The sequence below is a fragment of the Pinus tabuliformis genome, chromosome 2_1, assembly GCF_031772625.1.
Source record: "Pinus tabuliformis cultivar Carrire ecotype Pingquan chromosome 2_1, CPIR1, whole genome shotgun sequence".
Taxonomy (NCBI): Eukaryota; Viridiplantae; Streptophyta; class Pinopsida; order Pinales; family Pinaceae; genus Pinus; species Pinus tabuliformis.
This window is the reverse complement of record NC_142299.1, coordinates 914,646,639-914,666,051: the sequence shown is the minus strand read 5'-3', so window position 1 is coordinate 914,666,051 and position 19,413 is coordinate 914,646,639. Positions and strand designations below refer to the sequence as shown.

At 39.2% G+C, this 19,413-nt stretch overlaps 1 protein-coding gene across 2 annotated transcripts in view; it reads left to right on the top strand.

The window, feature by feature from the left end:
• Positions 1 to 19,413, top strand: part of ATMAK3 (Acyl-CoA N-acyltransferases (NAT) superfamily protein) — a 110,265-nt gene that overhangs the window by 38,929 nt on the left and 51,923 nt on the right. For both annotated transcript variants that reach the window (XM_089403508.1, XM_089403507.1), the window contains 2 exons: positions 16,236 to 16,356; positions 16,981 to 17,036. In XM_089403508.1, coding sequence (XP_089259634.1) covers positions 16,236 to 16,356; positions 16,981 to 17,036 — 177 coding nt within the window. The remainder of the gene's footprint in view (positions 1 to 16,235; positions 16,357 to 16,980; positions 17,037 to 19,413) is intronic.

Below are 19,413 nucleotides of genomic sequence, written 5' to 3'. Positions count from 1 at the left end.
TGACATGTAGAGAATTGATACCCAATAGTTGAGAGGTTTATAGAGAAAAATGCATTAAACTTTGAAGTATACATCACATTGGTTTGAAGAGGTATTTTTTGACATAATGTTAAAATTGACAACTAGGGCCAAACTCCATGTGGGTCATCTTAGTTATGGCAACTGGTATTTTTCTTGGACTCCTCTCATCAAGAGATGTAGGATTGATCTAAAGATCATCCGATTCTGATAAGTATTCATGGAGTTACGGATTTATTTGTGTTATAAGACAATTCGTCAAGGTCAACCAACAACCAAATAACCCCCACATGTGCTCAACGTTTTAGTATAAAAGGAGATGACTTGAGAATCATTTCACACACACTTCACTCTTGATTTCTCTCCACTTGTTTTGGGTTTTAGTGGAAGAGAAATCTAAGATAGGAAGCCCTAAATTCAGAAGGTAAGGAGCCCTAGTACAAGCCCTAGACGCAGTCAAGAAGGAGGGCTACTCGTTGCCCTATACGCTGGTCTCTACAAGCCCTAGACGCAATAGGAAAGGAGTCCTAGCATGAAGCTAAAGCACAGTCCTAAATGATCTACGCATGACCTAGAAGAGATGCCCTAACTCCTAATGCAGTTATGGAGGAAAGACCATAGTGCTGTCCTAAAGGGGTCATAACACCTACAACGAGGAAAATAGGGCAGTGTGGAGCCTTCTAGGATCTGTTTTGAGGACTGGTTGCTATTGCAAGAAGGCCAAGTATGTTCAGGGCTAAACACAAGTCAAAGACAAGTCTGTTGGGTTGCAAACGAGGTAAGGAACTCTGTTTTGGAGGGGGTTGTAGGTGACAACAAGGACTGTGGTAGGTCGCAGGCCTAACCACTTCAAAACATGGATAGCGTGGAAGTTTTTAGGGCTGTAAAGTGCCCAGAATAGTAGCACGAGTGAAGAGAAGCCTTGCTTGGGCCACATTTCATGAGGGGAATTTTAGGCCAGATTTGAGGACGGTTAGGGAATGTTGTGTGCCCTAAGCAGTCCCAGAAATTACAACAGTAATGAAGTGACAAACATCGGGGTTTGTATGGTGTGTTGGCAACAAGATACATGGGACAACAAGGTCACATGGTGCAGCAAAGGAAGATGGGACAACAAGGTCACATGGTGCAACAAAGGAGGATGCAACAACAAGGTGCAACAAGCACATGGTGGCAAGCATGGTGTAACAAACAAATAGGATAGCAAGGCTATGATGCTTGGTGGAGCATGGTACTTGGGACACCAAGCTATGACATGGTGCAACAATGTCACATTGGGATATCATGGCAAGCATGGTGCTGCAAGCACATGGGACATGCAGTATAGCAATCATGGTGCAACAATGAGATGCAGCATGATGGGCACGGTGAGGTACAAGATGAGGTAGCACTGGTGAGTGCAACAAGATGATAAGGTACAACAAGATGTTGCAGTACAGGGAGATGCAACATAAGGAGCAACAATATGATAATGAGGAACAACATAGTGATGATGGGTGCAACATGGTGCAACACAGTGAGGTGAAACATGATGACGAGGTGCAACACTATGATGGGTCATGAAGTCACCTGGGAGAATTAGTTGAAGCAACATGTCTTCAACTGAGTTCAGCTACCTCATGTATCATCTACTTAGAGATGATCTATGCTCTTACTTAGATAAGTCAAAGTGTTGACTTTTGTTGTATATGTACTATCTCTCTCTCTCTCTCTCTCTTTGCTGATCTATTGAAGAACATATAAGAAGAATCGGTTAAGGGTTTCCCGACATTGGGGTTTGTCCCTGGCTAGCACCACATCTTGTGTCCTCTTGTCTTGGCTTGTTTTCTACGTTCTATGTTTATGTTCTATCTGCAATTTACTTTAATGCTGATATGATTGCTAATCTGGAAAAGATATTGAGCTAATTGTGAAAATTGAAATAAATTGCTCTAAGCATAGAACATACCTAAAATTAACACATAAAAACATAACAAAAAGACAGAGAAAGATAGAGAAATTAATTGTATGAGACAATAGAGAAAGAAGGTGATGTGAGAAGTAACAACTGTGAGGCATCCTATCTGTGGCTAGAAGCCTATGGACAAGAGATAATGTTGTGTATCATGAAAGTTAAAGCATACGTGGAGATTCCATTGAGAAGAAAAGGTCACGACTTTTCCCAAGCGTTGATAATGATAATTTGGAAGTATTTTGACCATAATGTTGTGTATCATGAAAGTTAAGGCATACTTGGAGATTGCATTGAGAAGTAAAAGGTCACGACTTTTCCCAATTCAAGAAGATATCTCCCATAAGTTGTGATAGGACTGTTTATGTCTGCTTAACTCCCTAAAGTCCCACTGTGTCTTGGTCGAGCTCCTTTAGACAAGGGCCTTCCTTATATTGATCATGAATGGTTATGTTTGCAAAGTCCTAGTCTAAGGCTCAAGCATTGAAATTTCCCAAAAGTATGGCATCCCCTAGAGAGAAATGTTGGAAAATTATTGTGAGCCTCTACCATTAGAACTAATAACGTCATTTTATTTAGTGTTACTACTCTTAACACCTCCCTTCACAAAAAATAAATCTTTTATTTAACACCCCCCAAACCCCCTTGTGTGACACAAAAGTCAAAGGTCATAATTCCATATACAAAAGTTAAGAAATTATTTACAAAATCTTGATGATGATTTACCAAATCTTGATTGCTAGCTGTTGTTTTTCTCCAATTGATCTGAAATTCTCATATATGTTCTATCAGGTCGTTGTTGCCTTTTCAAAGGTAGAATTCCACCAATGACACCAAATTATTTAAATAGTTGTTCTTGATGAGCAATCCCTTTACTGTTTATCTTGTCTAGTGACCCACCCAAGCAAAAATGACCATTAAAAATAGGAAATCATTATCAGTTTTGTCACCATTGGTCTCACCGTCATCATTCTTGTCAACAATGTTATTAATGGAGATATTCCTTTCTTTCTCCTTTTCTTTAGCCTTTCTGTTGATATGACCAATTGCCTGAACTTTACAATTCTAGCTCGTGGTTTGGTTTCTCACAATAACAACAATGCACTCATCTTTTCTTTTTTGACCTTGATTTTACATGTTTTCTTGCTTGCTTTTCTTTTAGCAAAAGAGCATTTTCTTGAGTATTTTCCTCTACTATATTGTTTTCTTCTGTAGTAAGGCTAGATATTAGTCTCCAAGGATTGTGAACCCAACCGACAAAGTGGGAATGTCACCTTGCTATAATTTTGGAGTGCACTGCTTAATAATTCTTCTTTATCATCATCTCGCTAAAAATTTACACATCTCTCTTCCAACAATTTCATTAGGGACCTCAACTCATTTATGTGAATTGACATAGCTACACCACTAGTCATATTGAACCTAAAAATGTTGTTTTAAGGAGAGAATAACATTCAATGCTTTTGAGTCTTGACTCGTTAAGTTAATTCAACATGTCCCAAATTCCTTTTAGTGTTTTTTGATGAGTTAAAATAGTGGAACTCAGAGTCATTTGAACTATAATGATGGATTTGGCTTTGTTATCCCTATTTTGCCATTCTATTTTGTGTTGTTGTGCATGTTTTGATTTCATTCCATTGGCAATTCTCTGTATATCTTATGCATTAAATTGTAAGTTACCTAACCCCCTAACAATGTTTTAAAACTCCGACTTAGACTCCGACTCGGTCGAGGGTCAACTCTGACTCGGTATCGACTCGGTCGTTGTAAAAAATACATTAAATATTTATTTTTCTTATAAAAAACATAATTTTAAAGATTTTCATTCATGTTTCCAAACACACAGCATTAGAATATAGATAGAAGACAACATATGATCAAAGTAGGCTCATGAATATATCCATTATATCAAAATGGTACCCAGTGCACTGTCAGTGTCCAATACATACATGATCATGATATAGAAATCAAAACAAAAACACATAACCAAGGAGGCTAGAAATGGCCTCTCAACAAAAGTAAACTGTGACCAGTACTACTGGCTACTACCAGAGGAGCTGAGATCAAGTGGATCAATCTCTGGATCATCATCAGAGTCAGACAGGGGGCCCCATGGCTCCTCCTCATCATCATCTCCAACTGCAACTGTAGAAGTGGTAGCACTAGCAGGCTCTGCACTAGCTGCAAGCTAAGATAGACGAGATATGCGCTTCTGTCGTGGCTGAGCAGAGGAAGCGCTTGCAACTGGAGGACTTGCTGGCTCTGAGGTCGAGGCTGGTACAAGTGGATCAGGATCTGCATTCAACTAAACATTATGTTCGAGTGATGCTATCGTCTGTAAATCATAATCAATATCCTCATCAGAAGCAAACTTTGCTGGATGACTCTCCACTACCCAATCTGATGTTGGATCAATGTCTTCCAACACAATGGGATCTAAATCAAGTCTTTTGTTCAGCAATTGGTTGTGCTTGAGTCGGAGGTTGTATTGGACATATACTAGATCATTTAACCGTTTTTGATCCAAACAGTTTCTCTTCTTTGTGTGAATCCTCTCAAAGACAGACCATTTGTGCTCACACCCAGTAGCACTGCAAGTTTGACCCAAAATACGAATTGCAAACTTTTGCAATTCAGGATGATGGCTACCAAAAGCCTCCCACCATTGTGCTGCAAAAAACATAGGAGTGTAATGAGTTAGCTCAACAAAATTACAAATTATATCCAACTTTCAAATTATAAACGATTTAACAAAATAAGTACTGAGAATTTGAAAATTGAAATTTTTGTTTACTTGGCTCATCTGCTTCCCTTGCAATCTTTGCTAGTTTCTTTCCAAGGATACCTAAGGCAGTGCTGAAGGTTGTGACTTGTCGGTGTATCTCCAGCTGATCACACTCCAATGGGATCATGCGATCAATGCAATCAATCAATCCATCTCTAACCTCCCCCCTCAAAGCTCCTGTCGCCTTAGCTTTATAATGATACCGTGGGTTCAAAAAATACCCAGCTGCATGTATAGGGCAATGGAGTTGATTGTTCCATCTTTCATGAATGATTGCCCAAATGGGCCCATACTTAGCCACTTTATCTTTGTATGCCCTCTTTATTTGCTCCTTTGCTTGATCCATAGCCTCATAAATGAAGCCCATAGCCAATCTTTCCCCATCCACCAACCGCAACACCTTAACCAGTAGCTCAGCAAGCTTAACAATCTCTGCTTCCTTTCTCCAAAATATTTCTTCAACTTTCTTTTTCAATTCTTTGCCTTCCAGTGTGTGAGACCACTGGCTTTGACTCCATTCTTCACTAGAAAAAATCTTTTGCAAGTTTCTATGTTGTGAAAGCATAGATTGCAATGTCAAAAAATGAATAGCAAATCTAGTGATGGCAGGCCTAATAATATCCTTGCCCCTGTGTGTTTCCTCATCAGGCTCAAAATCCACGAATGATTGTAGATAAATTTTATTATGCTTTTGGCATGATCTACAATGATTTTGACCTAACCTAATTTGCCAATATCCTCAAGCATGAGGTTTATGCAATGTGCAGCACATGGGGTCCAAAAGATGGTCCTGTGTTTTTCCTCTAACAGTTTACCAACAAGAACATAGTTAGAGGCATTATCTGTGATGACTTGAACAACATTAGCCACCCCCACCTCCTCAACAACCTCATCCAATAGCTGAAACAACAATTGCCCATCTTTTACCTTATCAGATGCATCAACTGATTTTAGAAACATGGTTCCCTATGGGCAAAAGATAAGAAAGTTTATGATGGTACAATTTCTTTGATCAGTCCATCCATCTGACATGATGGTACATCCTGTTCTTGCCCATGAGTCCTTGAAAACTTTCAAATACTCATTAATGAAGAAAATTTCTTTCTGCAAACGATACTCACTTAGCTCATGCATAGTAGGGTTTTGAAGCCTTTTCCAGCAGCATGTATGGTATCAAACATAGGCTCATAATATGGTGAACAGGAAGCATTGAAGGGGATATCAACATCATATCACCATCTAGCTATGTAATCACAAGCAGTCTCCCTAAATTCTTTCTTCCAATGGTCATCTAAAGTGGGTTGCATATGACTTCTACTAGCTTGAGGACTATGTGCATCTGATGGAGAGGAGGGAGTGAAATAACTTTTGATATTCATATCACCATTTTTCATTTTTACCCTTTTCATTTTCTTGAATAGACTCAAAAGAGGGAGGAACATATTGGAAGGGGTTGGATGCATTAGTACAAGGGATAGAGGAAGAACCCTCAAAATCAAAATGGGTGTTGGTAGTCAGCATTTTTTGTATATTCCTCTTCCTCCCAATGTCAGCCTCTAACTCTTTTGGCCTAGCCTTATCTTCTTTAATCTTCTCAAAGCTGGCTAACAAATCCTTCCTAATCTCCCCAATTTATGGTGAGGTACACGGAGTAATTTGGCCTCTAATCCCCGCCAAGTGTTGTTTCAGCCTATTAATTCCCCCAAGACTTTCCTTAATTTTCCCATGGCAAAATTTGCAATGCATTTGACTATCGACCATTTCAACATATGCCCAATCAACATCTTTCACTCTAGGTGCCATTTTTTGACTTGGAAATCAAAGCAAAAAAATTGAAAATGAAAACAAAACAAAAAAACATCCATTCATTGTTCATTTCTTTCACAAAAAACACTCTTTAGGATTTCCAAATTTGCACATAAAATTTAATAAGCAAAAACAAATTTTTACAAGTGAATAAAAATACCTCCAGGCACAAACTACCTCTTCAAGCTTGCTCCAAGAAACCAACTCCTCAATGGCAAACGCTGCTCCAAATGGTTGCCTAAGAAGCTCCTCACTCTAGCTATAATGCTTGCCCAAGACTCCTCACTGCTGCTCCGAAAACAAACTCAACAACTCCTCGCAAACCCTCACAGAAATTCTCACTCAAATGCATGAGATGGCTGTGAGAGAATGAGAGGGGTTGGGTGGGTTAAATAGGGTTTAGGAGAGGGGAATGGACCCCAAAGACCAAATAAGCAAGCTAAAAACTGGTTTGGAGTCCCCCAATATATATATATATATATATATATATGAATTCTCTTAAATCGCAGTTTACGGGTTTTGTTGGCCGCTATCTCTAACTCGGCCCAGTTATTGCGGGCTTGGTCGAGTTGGCCTGGTTAATACCGAGTCGGCTGAGTTGTTAGACAACTCGACTGGCTTGGTATTAACCCGGCTGGACGAACCGTTTCCATGGATGAGTCAACTTTTTGGGCATCGGCTCAGACCAACTCGGCCGAGTCGATTTCGAGCCTGCCGGTTTTCAAAACAATGCCCCCTAATGCTTGATTAGGGATGCGGGGTTTCCAAACCCAATCTCCAAGGTTAAATCATGGGGATGGGGTTAGAAAATTTCCTCTCTTTCTGTAACCACCTCAAAACTTGATACTAATATTACTATCATATTCTTCTTGTTGAGAGCTTTCCAATGATATAAATTTCATCTCAAACTGAGCTCTGGGCACAAAGTTATGCCATGTTGAAGATTCCCCCCCTGGAAGGGCCACATTAGCATCCGTACATATACATAACGTCAAACACGTAGGAAACACTGCCCACATGTCACTAACACATGCCACGTCGATTTCCATGTCGACTATCCTAGCTCATTGGCAATCATATCGGGTCCTTGACCCCCAGCCAAAAACACACTTTTGAAACTCATTTGAGTCCCTTTTCTCCTCGAAAATTTGACACGAGATCGCTGACCGCCCAATAATCGATATGTTAGGGTCCCACCCTAACCCCCTTATTTATGTAGTAGGATCGAGTCTTAGTTATAGTTAAGTAAAGAGTCAATAAAGCCCATATTAATAATTGTAAGCGGTTAACCCGCACTTAATGATGGGATCATAGTTAATTGCAAATGGGCCATGGTATTAGATAGATGGTAATAATAAGAACCATGGTATTGATCCATGGTATTGCATGTATGAGTCATATATAAAGGATAGAGACTCCCTGCGAGGAGCATCATGTCTTATTTTGTAATCGAGCTCTGCTCTATTGGAGGTTGCCCCCTCGAAGAGGCAAGTGAACATTGCTTTCTGAATAATAAAATACTTGCTGTTGTTTCTCACTATTCTATGTTTTGGGTATATTTCTTTGCATATTGTGTATTCTGGTATCGTCTTGTAGGTTAAGAGCATAACACGATATAAACATCATTTGATAGTTCTCAAACTATTCTCGCCTCTGTTAATTGATGAACAATGCGGGTTCTGTTTGTATCGGGGGTAGGTTGATATAGAGGCCCAAGTCTCTCGAGAGCCTCGCACCCAACTGTTGACCTCTCGATATCCAAAATCCACGTTACCTGTCATGTTGTTTTCGATTTGGATGCCACCTTAGGTCGATGCATACTTTGATCCATGACATCCCCACGTTAGTGCCACGTCATCTTGACGTCATGCCATGTGGCTAACACATCTCCACATTAGTGATATTTGGAATGTCATGTCCTCTAGATTATGGGGCGTTAAAGGTATTGAAAGGAATCACGACCTTTGGGTCTTCATCACCCAACCTTCGAAAGCCTAATGCTCAACACTTGTTCTCATTAACTGACAATTCTTGAACTCCTGTGAAGTGGCGGGAAGTGCGGTTTTGTTTGGATTGGGGTGGTTCTGCTTGGTAGACTCCATTGTGCTCTCCCAACTATCGAAAGATGAAAGGTTGACCTTCGATATGTCGACACTCTGATAGCCATCCTTCTCATAGCTTGTCAAATCTTGGCTTTCCGTTAATCGACAAAGATATTGGGCTTTGCTTAAATCGGATCTTAGAATTGGCCGTTGTTGTTCATCATGCCTAACAATCGAAAACGTCGATAATCTCGTATTCGTCACTTAACAACCCTGACCATATGTCTCCTTTAACTGTTGGACAGTGTAGGTGTTGTTAGTATTCAAGAGTTCTGTTGACAATTCCCTAGAGAATGACCAACATCTGAACTCCCATACCGGTTGCTCAAATGCCTAAAACTCCTCTTAGCTAGCTCTTGATCATGGCCCATTTGTCTACTGCATGACTAAGGGGTGAGGCCGAGGCCTTCCAATCCCATAATTTCATAATTGTTGCGCTAGTAAACTCCATCCCCAAGTTTCTCTTTGGCGTAAAACAAAAGAGGTAACTCCAAATTTCTCCCTTGGCAAGGCATGCTGGTAGAGGGAGCTCTCAAGAATTAAGAATGACTTTGTCAAGGCACTGAAACTGCTGAAAAGACTTATGAAGGTGCAGGATCCTCACAATCCCTTATTTGAAGCCTTCAAATCTTCTCTCCCATACCAAGAAAACCTTCCAATGTCTCCATAGTCTAAACAAATATAGATCCAACTACTAAGTCCTCCTTTTGGCTTGGCTTAAGGCCACTTAAGCTCTTCATTAAACTTTTCACTTGCTTAAGTGTTCTTCAAGGAACTCTTCAAGACTTATCGTCACATGTTTTGAGAAAATTCTTCACATTTGAGTCTACCTTTTTGTGGTTAGGGCTCTTATCCTTGTCTTTGACATCCACATTATTCATAAGACCACCCAATCACTTCGACAAGCCTAGAGCTTATCTGATTTGTCTAACAGTAGACCATGGACACTAGCCATTACTAGGACTAGAAGTCCATCAATCCTTTGCTAATGTGAGCCATTATTTCTTGTCCATAAACATGGAGGACACATCACAAGAATACATGAAAGGGGGATTAGCAAGCATGAGAATACTATATAGCCATTTCAGCTAGGTTTATTAATTCACTGTGTAAATAGGCATTACAGAGATCGTCATAGCCATTCAATAGACATACACATAATGTACACATTTCTTCAATTATGAAGTCCATAAGGGTACTTATTTGATCAAGATCCTATGCTATCTACAACTAATGAAGGGTGAGCCACATTCCACCCCACCATAGGCTTTAGCTACACTACAGTCTTTCTTGCAGTTGGCCACCCACAAGCTAGACCATGAAGCCATGAGGGAAGTTCTAACTCAACATTATAGGGTGTAGTCATGATCTTGTCCATCTCATCAAGCTCCCTAGTTCCTTGCAAATCACTTCAAGCCCAAAGTTTTGCCCAAATGTCATGGGTGGCTTCTTAGTGATTCTGCACAAGAAACACCCAAGGGAAACATCTTTCCTAGGTTGCTAGTGGTGAAAGGATGAAGGCCACTCTCCTTCATCCACACAGAAGTTAGTATGGAGTCTTTCAACCTTTAGAGTCAGGGCTTGTTTTCATTAACTGTGGGGCTACAATGGGGTCTGCACAACAGAAGGAGAGCCTTTTCACCTAGCTAAGAATCCCTTAGTGCCTCTCTCTAGTGCCTTGGGTGCACGATTTTCAACAAGGTGTTCACAACGAATGGGCCATTTTGAGCTTGCATAGCACGAAGGGAGCCCGTCACTTAGCCAAGAGTCCCTCGATTGCTGCCCTTTGGTGTTTTGTGCACAACACAAACAATTTCTTCAACAATCCCAACTGGTCCTCTGACTCAGGTTAAGGACTCAATCTCCGACCTTGCTCACAGAAAAGCAAGCAGATTAGAATCATGCAAAGGGTTTTCTTTTGGTTCTCAAGAGAGTTTCCTCTCGTCTCTCTGCTCTTTGGTCTAATCTCGCACTCCCCATGAATGACTCCTCCTTCCTTCAAACATTCATTCCCCCTTCATGTGCACGTGTGCCTCTTTTCCTCTTCCTTGATAGATTTTCTGTCGGGGTTGCCCATCGGGGTCAGGTTAGAAGCTTCTGTTTAGACTCTAGAAGTCTTCTAGTGGTACGTTGTCCATAACCTATGAGTAGTTCTTGTAATATTGCCCCACTCCTCACATAAATGTTTGATAGTAATTACTACACCTTTGCATTTGATATTTTCTTGGGAAAGTTTGACAATCTCAGATCTCATGCTCCTTTGGTACGTACTACAACCAATAATTCATTGGTAAAAATATTAATTCTCCAAATTCCCTTTTTGCTAGCTTATCTCTTCCTCATGGCTTCTCATGGTCTATCTCAAGGCTCCACCCCTTCATTAGATGATATTAGATCACAATTACAATTACTCTAGGTCTTTTTCCCATTCACATTTACATGAGCTTACAGAGATTAAAACATAATTAATTATAATTACAATATTCACTGGGTTAAGTGCTGGGGGTTGTATCCCACCAAAAATTGGGTAACCCCATAGGAGAATAATTTCCTCCTCTTGCCAACCAACAACCCTACATTGCTTGGTATACGATGATATGCCATATTCATCTGCCATTTGCATCGGTTAAACAAATCTCGCCATCTAGCATTCCTCTTTAAGGAAAGTGGGTCAACATTTGGCAGGTACTTTAACCATTTTGCAATCATGTGCTTTTACTTAATGTTTTGGGCATTTTAACAAGGATCAAGGGGTCATCAGGATGATTTACTGATCTTGACTGTAAACTTGTTCTCTCACCTTACCAAGGAGGTTAGTTTTGACCCTAGTCCAGTGGGACCTCTTTTAAGGCCTTAGGGTTTTAGGAGGGGCACTACTTGGGAAACTTGAATTGAAGTAGCATGCCCATAGTTATTCCATACTTACCACTTTCCATCATTCCCTAGATTTCATGTCCATTCTTAAGGCTTGCTATCATTGGTTCATTGGGATTGGTGCCCTCATATCCTTGAGTCTTGGTTGGAAACATTGTTATGGAGTTTGATGCAACTAAAAGAAGAATAAAAGCATACGATGGCCATAATGAAAGAAAATAAAAAAATATGTCTGGGACATTAATTAGCTTGTGGGAAAAAGCCTAGCATGACCTTTACCCTCCTCATTAGCCATCACCTAGTTCCTGAGCACTTGATGCTCCATCACACAATAAAGAAACCTTCGCATGTTCGAACTGTGATGAGCGAGACACTGACTCATCATTAAGGGATAAATAGATGATATATCATTAAAAGCAAGCTTGGACATCTAAATTGTGCTCCCTATCAAAGCATTATAAAAAAGAAGTAAAAGGCGCACCAGAGGGGTGGAAAAAGCAGGCCGAGGAAAGGGGTAACTCATGCTTCCACAATTGCTCCCTCCATACATCCATACACTCAGGATGATGGACCTTCATTAGTTGGTCCCATTGCCATGGCACCTTGTCATGAGGTCTTTCCCCTCCGCTGCTACCAAATCACTAGCGCCTATGAATTGAAGGGTTGACCTAGAAATGTCACCTCCCCTTAGGGGTCAAAAACACCTAATAGGGTTGACCATCTAGCCATCTTTAACACAGATAGGGGACATTTTTATGAGACTTGGTCTAGTTAGATATTTTAAATGATCCCACTTTGAAGTATTATTATGCCCTTAACAATTAAGTATGGTCTACTATGATGCATCTATGGTCATTGTCCCTAATGATTGATGACTCACTTGATCTTGAGATGGTTTTAGTAGGTGGTTTTGCACATAGCAATAGAGGCCTTGAGGGCACATTTCATGTATCCACTGCATATCATGCCTACATTGTTTTACACTTCTAGAGAGTAGTGATGACCTTGCAGATGCAACGTTGTCCCTCCAAAGCAGAGCATTGGGCACTTTGATGACTCCAGTAGATGATTGACATCTCAGAGCACCCTCAGATGTTGAAACTCTAAGCTCCTCTCGCTTTGTGTTTGGATATTCTCAATGATGTACCCAACGAACCCAATGCACCCCTAGGCTGGCCCAATACCATTTGATGGGCATGGTTTGATCTGTAGTCTAGATGATGATGGTCATCCCTAGGATGACAAGGGAGGGCTTATGCTAGCACTTGGAGCCACAACATTGGAGAGAGATGATGCCACGTCACCCTTCTAGCACTTGAGAAGGTAACATAGGGTACCCAAAACATGGTTTCGACACTTGGAGGCACTTTGACACTCTTCTTGAGAGCTTCCTCTCAAGGATTGACTTGATTATGATAGTGGGAAATCCCACTTGCCCATCCTTGCACTTTCATAGCAATTATTGCCCACAAAGGGCATGATGTCATGCTTATGGAGGATATCAAACCACACGTGGGATTTTATGGCATAGTTTTATTATTTTGAGCTATGGGGTTGGCTTGTAACCCCTTATCTTGATGAACACTCAAAATTAAACTTGTTTTAGGGCTTGTAAGTTAATTTCATTTTTTAAAAGTGAGGGATAGAACTCGGATCCCTCACTTGTCTTTATTCATCATCACACGATATTTCAGCCCCTCTTCTAGGGCATGGCTTAGCCTTTGTATAATTTTCTACTTGTGGAGATGTGATTTTTATGGAGTATTTGCTAATGAAGATTGGCTTGTGTATTGGAGATGTCTTTTTTGGGATTGAAAAAAGGTTTTTCATGGAAGAATTGTAAGTTTATTGCTGATTTTCCATTGTTTTACATGTAATTGAATTAATGCTAGGGTTTTTTTGTGATCCATAACTAAATTCATATTATTTATGGGAAATCTTGGTTAATTTTTGCATGTTAAATACTTCTTCCTTGAAATCGATAGAACTCCTAGTGTGCACCTCCTATTTAATTTATCCCCTTGAGGTTTAGTTTGAGGGTTTTAATTCAACTTGAGGTTTAGTTTGAGGGTTTGCTCTATTGTTTTGTTGACCTAATCTTTTAGCAAACCCTTTCTTTGACTTTTATGTGTCTAGGTACTCCTTTGCTGTTGCATATCAAGAAACCCTAAATTATACAAGTCTCTATGTAGTCTAGGTGCATGATGCATTGCTCCTTTAACAAGATGAGTTGAGCCTTTGTCCATCATAGAGTGTCTGCACCTAGCCTATATTTTCATCACCTTAAGCCCTAAAACTTAGAATATCCTTATAGGTGAGTACTGGGAAGCCTCTCTTGTGCTAAAATTCCAGTAAAGAACAGGAGGAAGATTGTTGAGGTGACAGTGGCAATCTCCCCAATTTTTGCTACAGGGTCCGGCCCTTGTCTTGCCAGTCTCTTCACAAGGTCTGCTAGATTTTGCAGCAACAGGGACCTTACATCAATGCAATTGATATTTGACCTTCCAGGTTGGAAGATTATAAGCATTGGACTTTTCAAGAAGGGCTTCCATTGCAATAAAAAAATGCCTTTCAGTCGTCTGCAAAATTCTCAAAATTTAAAGAACCAACAAAATGCTTCTAATGCTGATTATGTATTAGATTTCCATTTCGGCATATGTACAGTGTGTGTATAGACTAAATAAATATTTTTCCCAATGAAAAGTTAGTGGGATCCCCCATCTTCCCTGGAATACACAGATGGAGGGTGGCTCGACCACCAGCCACAATAGTGGATGGTTGCCCTGAGGGACTTGACCATATTTGAAACTGTGACCTATGGCCTCTCCATCAGCAACATGCCTCAGGTGGACAGGTCAGCTGATTGCAGCCTACCATAAAAGGGCATTTTATGCCTCTCTATCTAGGCTGCACAGCGCTGCAGTTTAATTTGTTGTCACTAGCTTGAGAGAAGATTTCACTGTTCTCATCAATTACAGAACATTTCTATCGTTTCTTGGTTTCAACAAAATGGCCACTGTAGCAGCTGCAAAGAGAAACATTATGTGGTCAGCAGTCTTGTTTCACAACTGTTTCATGCCTTTGTGTGGACTTGTTTCACACTGTTTTCATGCCTTCTTGTATTGGTTTAATGCCTTCCTATGGTCTGTAGTCTGTCAATTATATATTTTGATGGTTTCAAGACTTAAGTCTATGGTCCCTGAGTTTACCATTTGGCGGGTTCAAGTACGCGGTCGCTAGTGGGTTGTGCCCTTGATGGTGTATATTTAGGTCTCCCTTATGAAAATCAAAGCTAAAGTTTACTTTTCTGAAGATAATCACGATTCATATGGTAAAAAAAATTAAAACGTGCCTTTTGTTCAATGTTTTCTGTCTTTGAAGCTCTATCTCTCCGTTTCTCTGGACTCTTGAATCTTCCAAAGCTGGCCACACATGATTCTTTGATCAATCATCATATGCCTAAGGATTTGTATTGCTTTGATGCCACTGCTGGCTTTTGGAGGCACAGAACCATAAAAGTGTTTGAGAGAGATATAGAGAATGTATTTTTTTCGTTAATGGAAGAGTGACGAGTCATTGAATACTTCACCACTTCTTTTTGTACATCAGTTAAGTTATTTAACTACCTCCTCAACTAACTTATAACTTGTTTGGTTATAAACTTTTATTATGACCTTCAAACATTAGGACACTTAACAACACTTTATTGAGTATTGCCACTCTAACAACCAACATGAGAGGAAATCTACTGATGAGCTGTTAGATCAACCTCTGTTTGTCAGGTTGGTAGGGACCACCCAATTGTTTTAACTGCAGTTGATGCTGAATAGTCCAGCATTTTGATTGCAATCCTCAGGTTCAAAATTGGGTTTCCTTAATCATGCTGGTAATTATCAATGGTCATCTATCAACCTACTTCAGTTTTTACTCATGTCATTTGTTTTTTCCCCTTGAAATACCGTGAAAACCTTGAGGCACTTCTCCTCATTCCAAGGATGGTACCCAGGGTAAACTGGCCGGTTCCAGTTTTGCCAGCCTAACCTGGTGGGGACAGCAAGTGAGGCTCAGAAAGTTCAGAGGCAGCCAGCCTGGGGACTTGACCCTGTGATCTCCTGCTTGTAAATCATAGCACTCAACCACTTAAGCTAATCCACTGGGCTACTTCCCTCTATGCATTGCTTGAGTTTTAATTTTTTGCAATAAGCTAGTTTTTATCAAAACCATGAAAATATAAATTTTCTGAAACATCACTAGTTTCAATTTTGTATTTAGTATTTAGTAAGTGTCTAGCATTTCTAGGTGCTTACCAATTTGCTGCAGTAAATGTTTGATTATTTAAGTAGTTTTTTCTGGATTATATTTAAGTCAATCATTGCCGTTGCTGGTTTTAGACTCTAGTGTCATCAACTTGCTTGAGTTCTTATCTTTTAGAAGGCCATGTACTTCATTGGTTTGAAATGCACTAATAGTATTTCTATGACCTTCAGGCTTTAAGTGTCTAGCATTTCTAGGTGCTTACCAATTTGCTGCAATAAATGTTTGATTATTTAAGTAGTTTTTTCTGGATTATATTTTAGTCAATCATTGCCGTTGCTGGTTTTAGACTTTAGTGTCATCAACTTGCTTGAGTTCTTATCTTTTAGAAGGCCATGTACTTCATTGGTTTGAAATGCGCTAATACTATTTCTATGACCTTCAGGCTTTTCATGAAGACAACTGTGTGGGAACTATTGTTTGTAAGATGGGCCAGCATAGGAACACATTTCGAGGTTATATAGCAATGTTGGTGGTGATCAAACCTTATAGAGGGAAAGGAATTGGTGAGTTCTTTACTTTGTGTATTCTTCAATGCCAATAAATTTTCATTATTTTTTGTAGTTAATTGTATTCAGCCAGCTTTCTAATCAATAGTGGACTGCTTTTTTCATTCTTCATTGAAACCACTTTGAACTGTGAAGTTACTAATTTAACGTTTTTCGAATATTCAATTTTTCCAAATCTTGTATCTTCCCATTAAGATTGCCAAAGAAAATGATGGTGAATGTGGATCTCGAATTTACAATGTGCATTCGTAGTTACAGCTTTACAGTCATGGTAGTCAATGTTGTTCATAAATTTACAATGTGCATTCAGAAGTACAGGTTACAGTCGTGGTAGTCAATTGTGTTCATGCATGCACCTTTCTTGCCAATAATTTACACTGATTTTCGAGTTAAGTGCAAGAAACATTAACACCTGTGCAGGAATTTGGTAACTATGTGTATTTGGTTGACTTGTGAGTTTCATAATGTTTTATATCTCTATTTGCCATAACTTGAGTAACTACTATTTCATGTCCTTTAAAATCATAAGAAATCATGTTCATGAACATTTTTCCTCTTTCTTAGTCCAATTTTTTGAATTTTCAACTTAGAATCATGGATGTGGTTATTTGTGTCGTGCAGCAACAGAACTTGTAACTAGAGCCATTCGAGTGATGCAGGAATCTGGTTGCGAGGAGGTATATTTAGGCTTTCTTATGCTCATGTATTTGTCAATGTTGTGCAATATCATCATTGTTGTTGGATAACCGATTGAAAATTTAATATTAGTCACCAAATTAGTATTTTAATTAATTTTTTTTCATTCCACTCAAAATGTTCAAACTGTTTTTATGTCAGTCTAAGCTCAATAAATTTTTTCTGTATCTGCTGGTCAAAAATGTAGAGAATGATACAAGTGGCATATTGAAGAAATTTGAAAGAAACCTCAAGACTCAAATATATGGGAGTCAGTTAGCTTGCCTGGATGCATATCAAATGATTCTACACTCTCAATGAGCTGGGGATTTTTCTCACTGTTTGATATGCACCCATTCAAGCTGGGTGGTTTGCTGCCAGACATATAAAATGATTGATTGACTGTAGGCATCTAAGTCACAGGACATGTCCCTCTGGGTCTCGTGTCTCGTATTTCATGTCTTGGTCACGAAACGTGCCCTAAAATGTGCCGAAAACGTTTTTTTCGTGTCCTCCAATCGAGACACGTGTTTTGGACATGGCAAAAACATGCCCTATCGTTTTTGGCTCTTATGACATATGTCCCATGAAAAGTGACATTTAAAACCATGACATGGTTTATTTTTGGGCTTTTTTTGTCATTGTTCGCCGCCGAAGTCAAGTTTGCTCGCGGCTGAAATCGAATTTGATGTGCAATGTGAGGAATTCCGCCGGAAGACTAATGAGATCAACCATGTTTTTGCCAACTTCTTGTCAAGTCCATGCCATACTCTTACTTTCCAACTTGACGGAGTTGTTCGCTGTCATGTCTTGGATCATTATTTAATATTTTGTAATAGAATTTGATACAGTTTTTTATTTACATTATTATTTATTAAAATTTATTTTAATATGAAGGTTCAATGTACATGATTTTTTTGATGTCATCATTTATCTTTGTTCTACTTATATTGTAGCGTGTATATAGATTTTGTGTTTATATTTGAATACATATGCATAAGCATATGTTTGAATCTGTATCTACATATGTGTTTGTAGATGTAAATTGCTCTCATTGCTCTCAAGGCTTTGAAGAAGCAAATTGCTTTCAAAGAAAAGCCCTAGAAAAGGAAGGCTCAAGACCTAGGGTTTTGAGGTTTTTTTGATGGTAATAGGTACTCACAAGGTCAAGGCCCGTGGGAAAGGGTTTCTTGTGATGATAATAAACTAATCCAAGGCTCATGAAACCCTGAAAGAAGCCCTCAAGTTGAGGAAGAAGAAATTAGGGTTACCCTATGTTATGAATATAATTCATATAAAAATAATAAAATTAATGTAAACAATAATAATCATAATAAGGTTAACTAAATAGTCATTAGTAATGAAAAGACATGTCTTAAAGACATGACCATTCATGAAGAGGCACCTGCCTAGGTATATAAGCAAGTCTCATTTGTAACATCCACATCATCTCACATTAATTCTTTTATATAATATTCAATATACAATTGCTTGTCCTACAATGGATGTCTTTGTCTTCGAAGTATTATGGAGATTATTGCTGTGTATACAAACATTGTTCGTTACAGTGGTATCAGAGCATTCCTCTGAGTATACAAACTTTGTTCATTACATTGGTATCAGAGTTGTTCAATCCTTTGGACGCCCAACAGTTGTACACGGCCACGTTCTCTGACCCTGGCCATTGGCCATCAAACTTTCTTCAACCTTCTTGTCGTCAGAAGCCAAGCGTTTCGCTTCACAAGTGATTGGAGGTTATCCATTTCATTGTTAGGACTTTGGCCATAATATTATTAAATATATATATATATATATTAAAAGAAGGTATATATATATATATATATAGAAATTAAAAAAAATTATTATTAAAAAAAATTTAAATATATATATATATAATCCAAACTTTGACGTACCACTGCAACACGCAGCCACTGCCACGACCTCCGACGGCCGCAACTCCCATGCAGGACAACTTTGAAGGCCACTCGTAGCTTCTGCTCTCCATGTTAGTTTTTGTAGCATCGGATGTGTTCTAGACTTGAAATTTTGTGGAGAGGCTACAATGCATGAGATCTCCAAAACCCAGAAATCGTTTCCCGAAATTCCACCTAGAAATGACTTAATTAGTTTATTAGTCATTTTTAAATATTTCTTAAGTCTAAACTTAGGGAATATGACTAGTTAATCAGAATTAATTAAGTTATAGTGTGAATGTTCTAGAAACTCACACGGATCGACTTCAAGTTAATCCTAGCCATTGATCAAGATCTAATCTTGGCCGTTGAAGTCTCAACAGAGGATTATAAGAAGACGTCGATGGGGCTTGGAGAAATCACTTGAGGAGTTCAATTTCAGCAACAGATCGATTTCCAAAGTAGC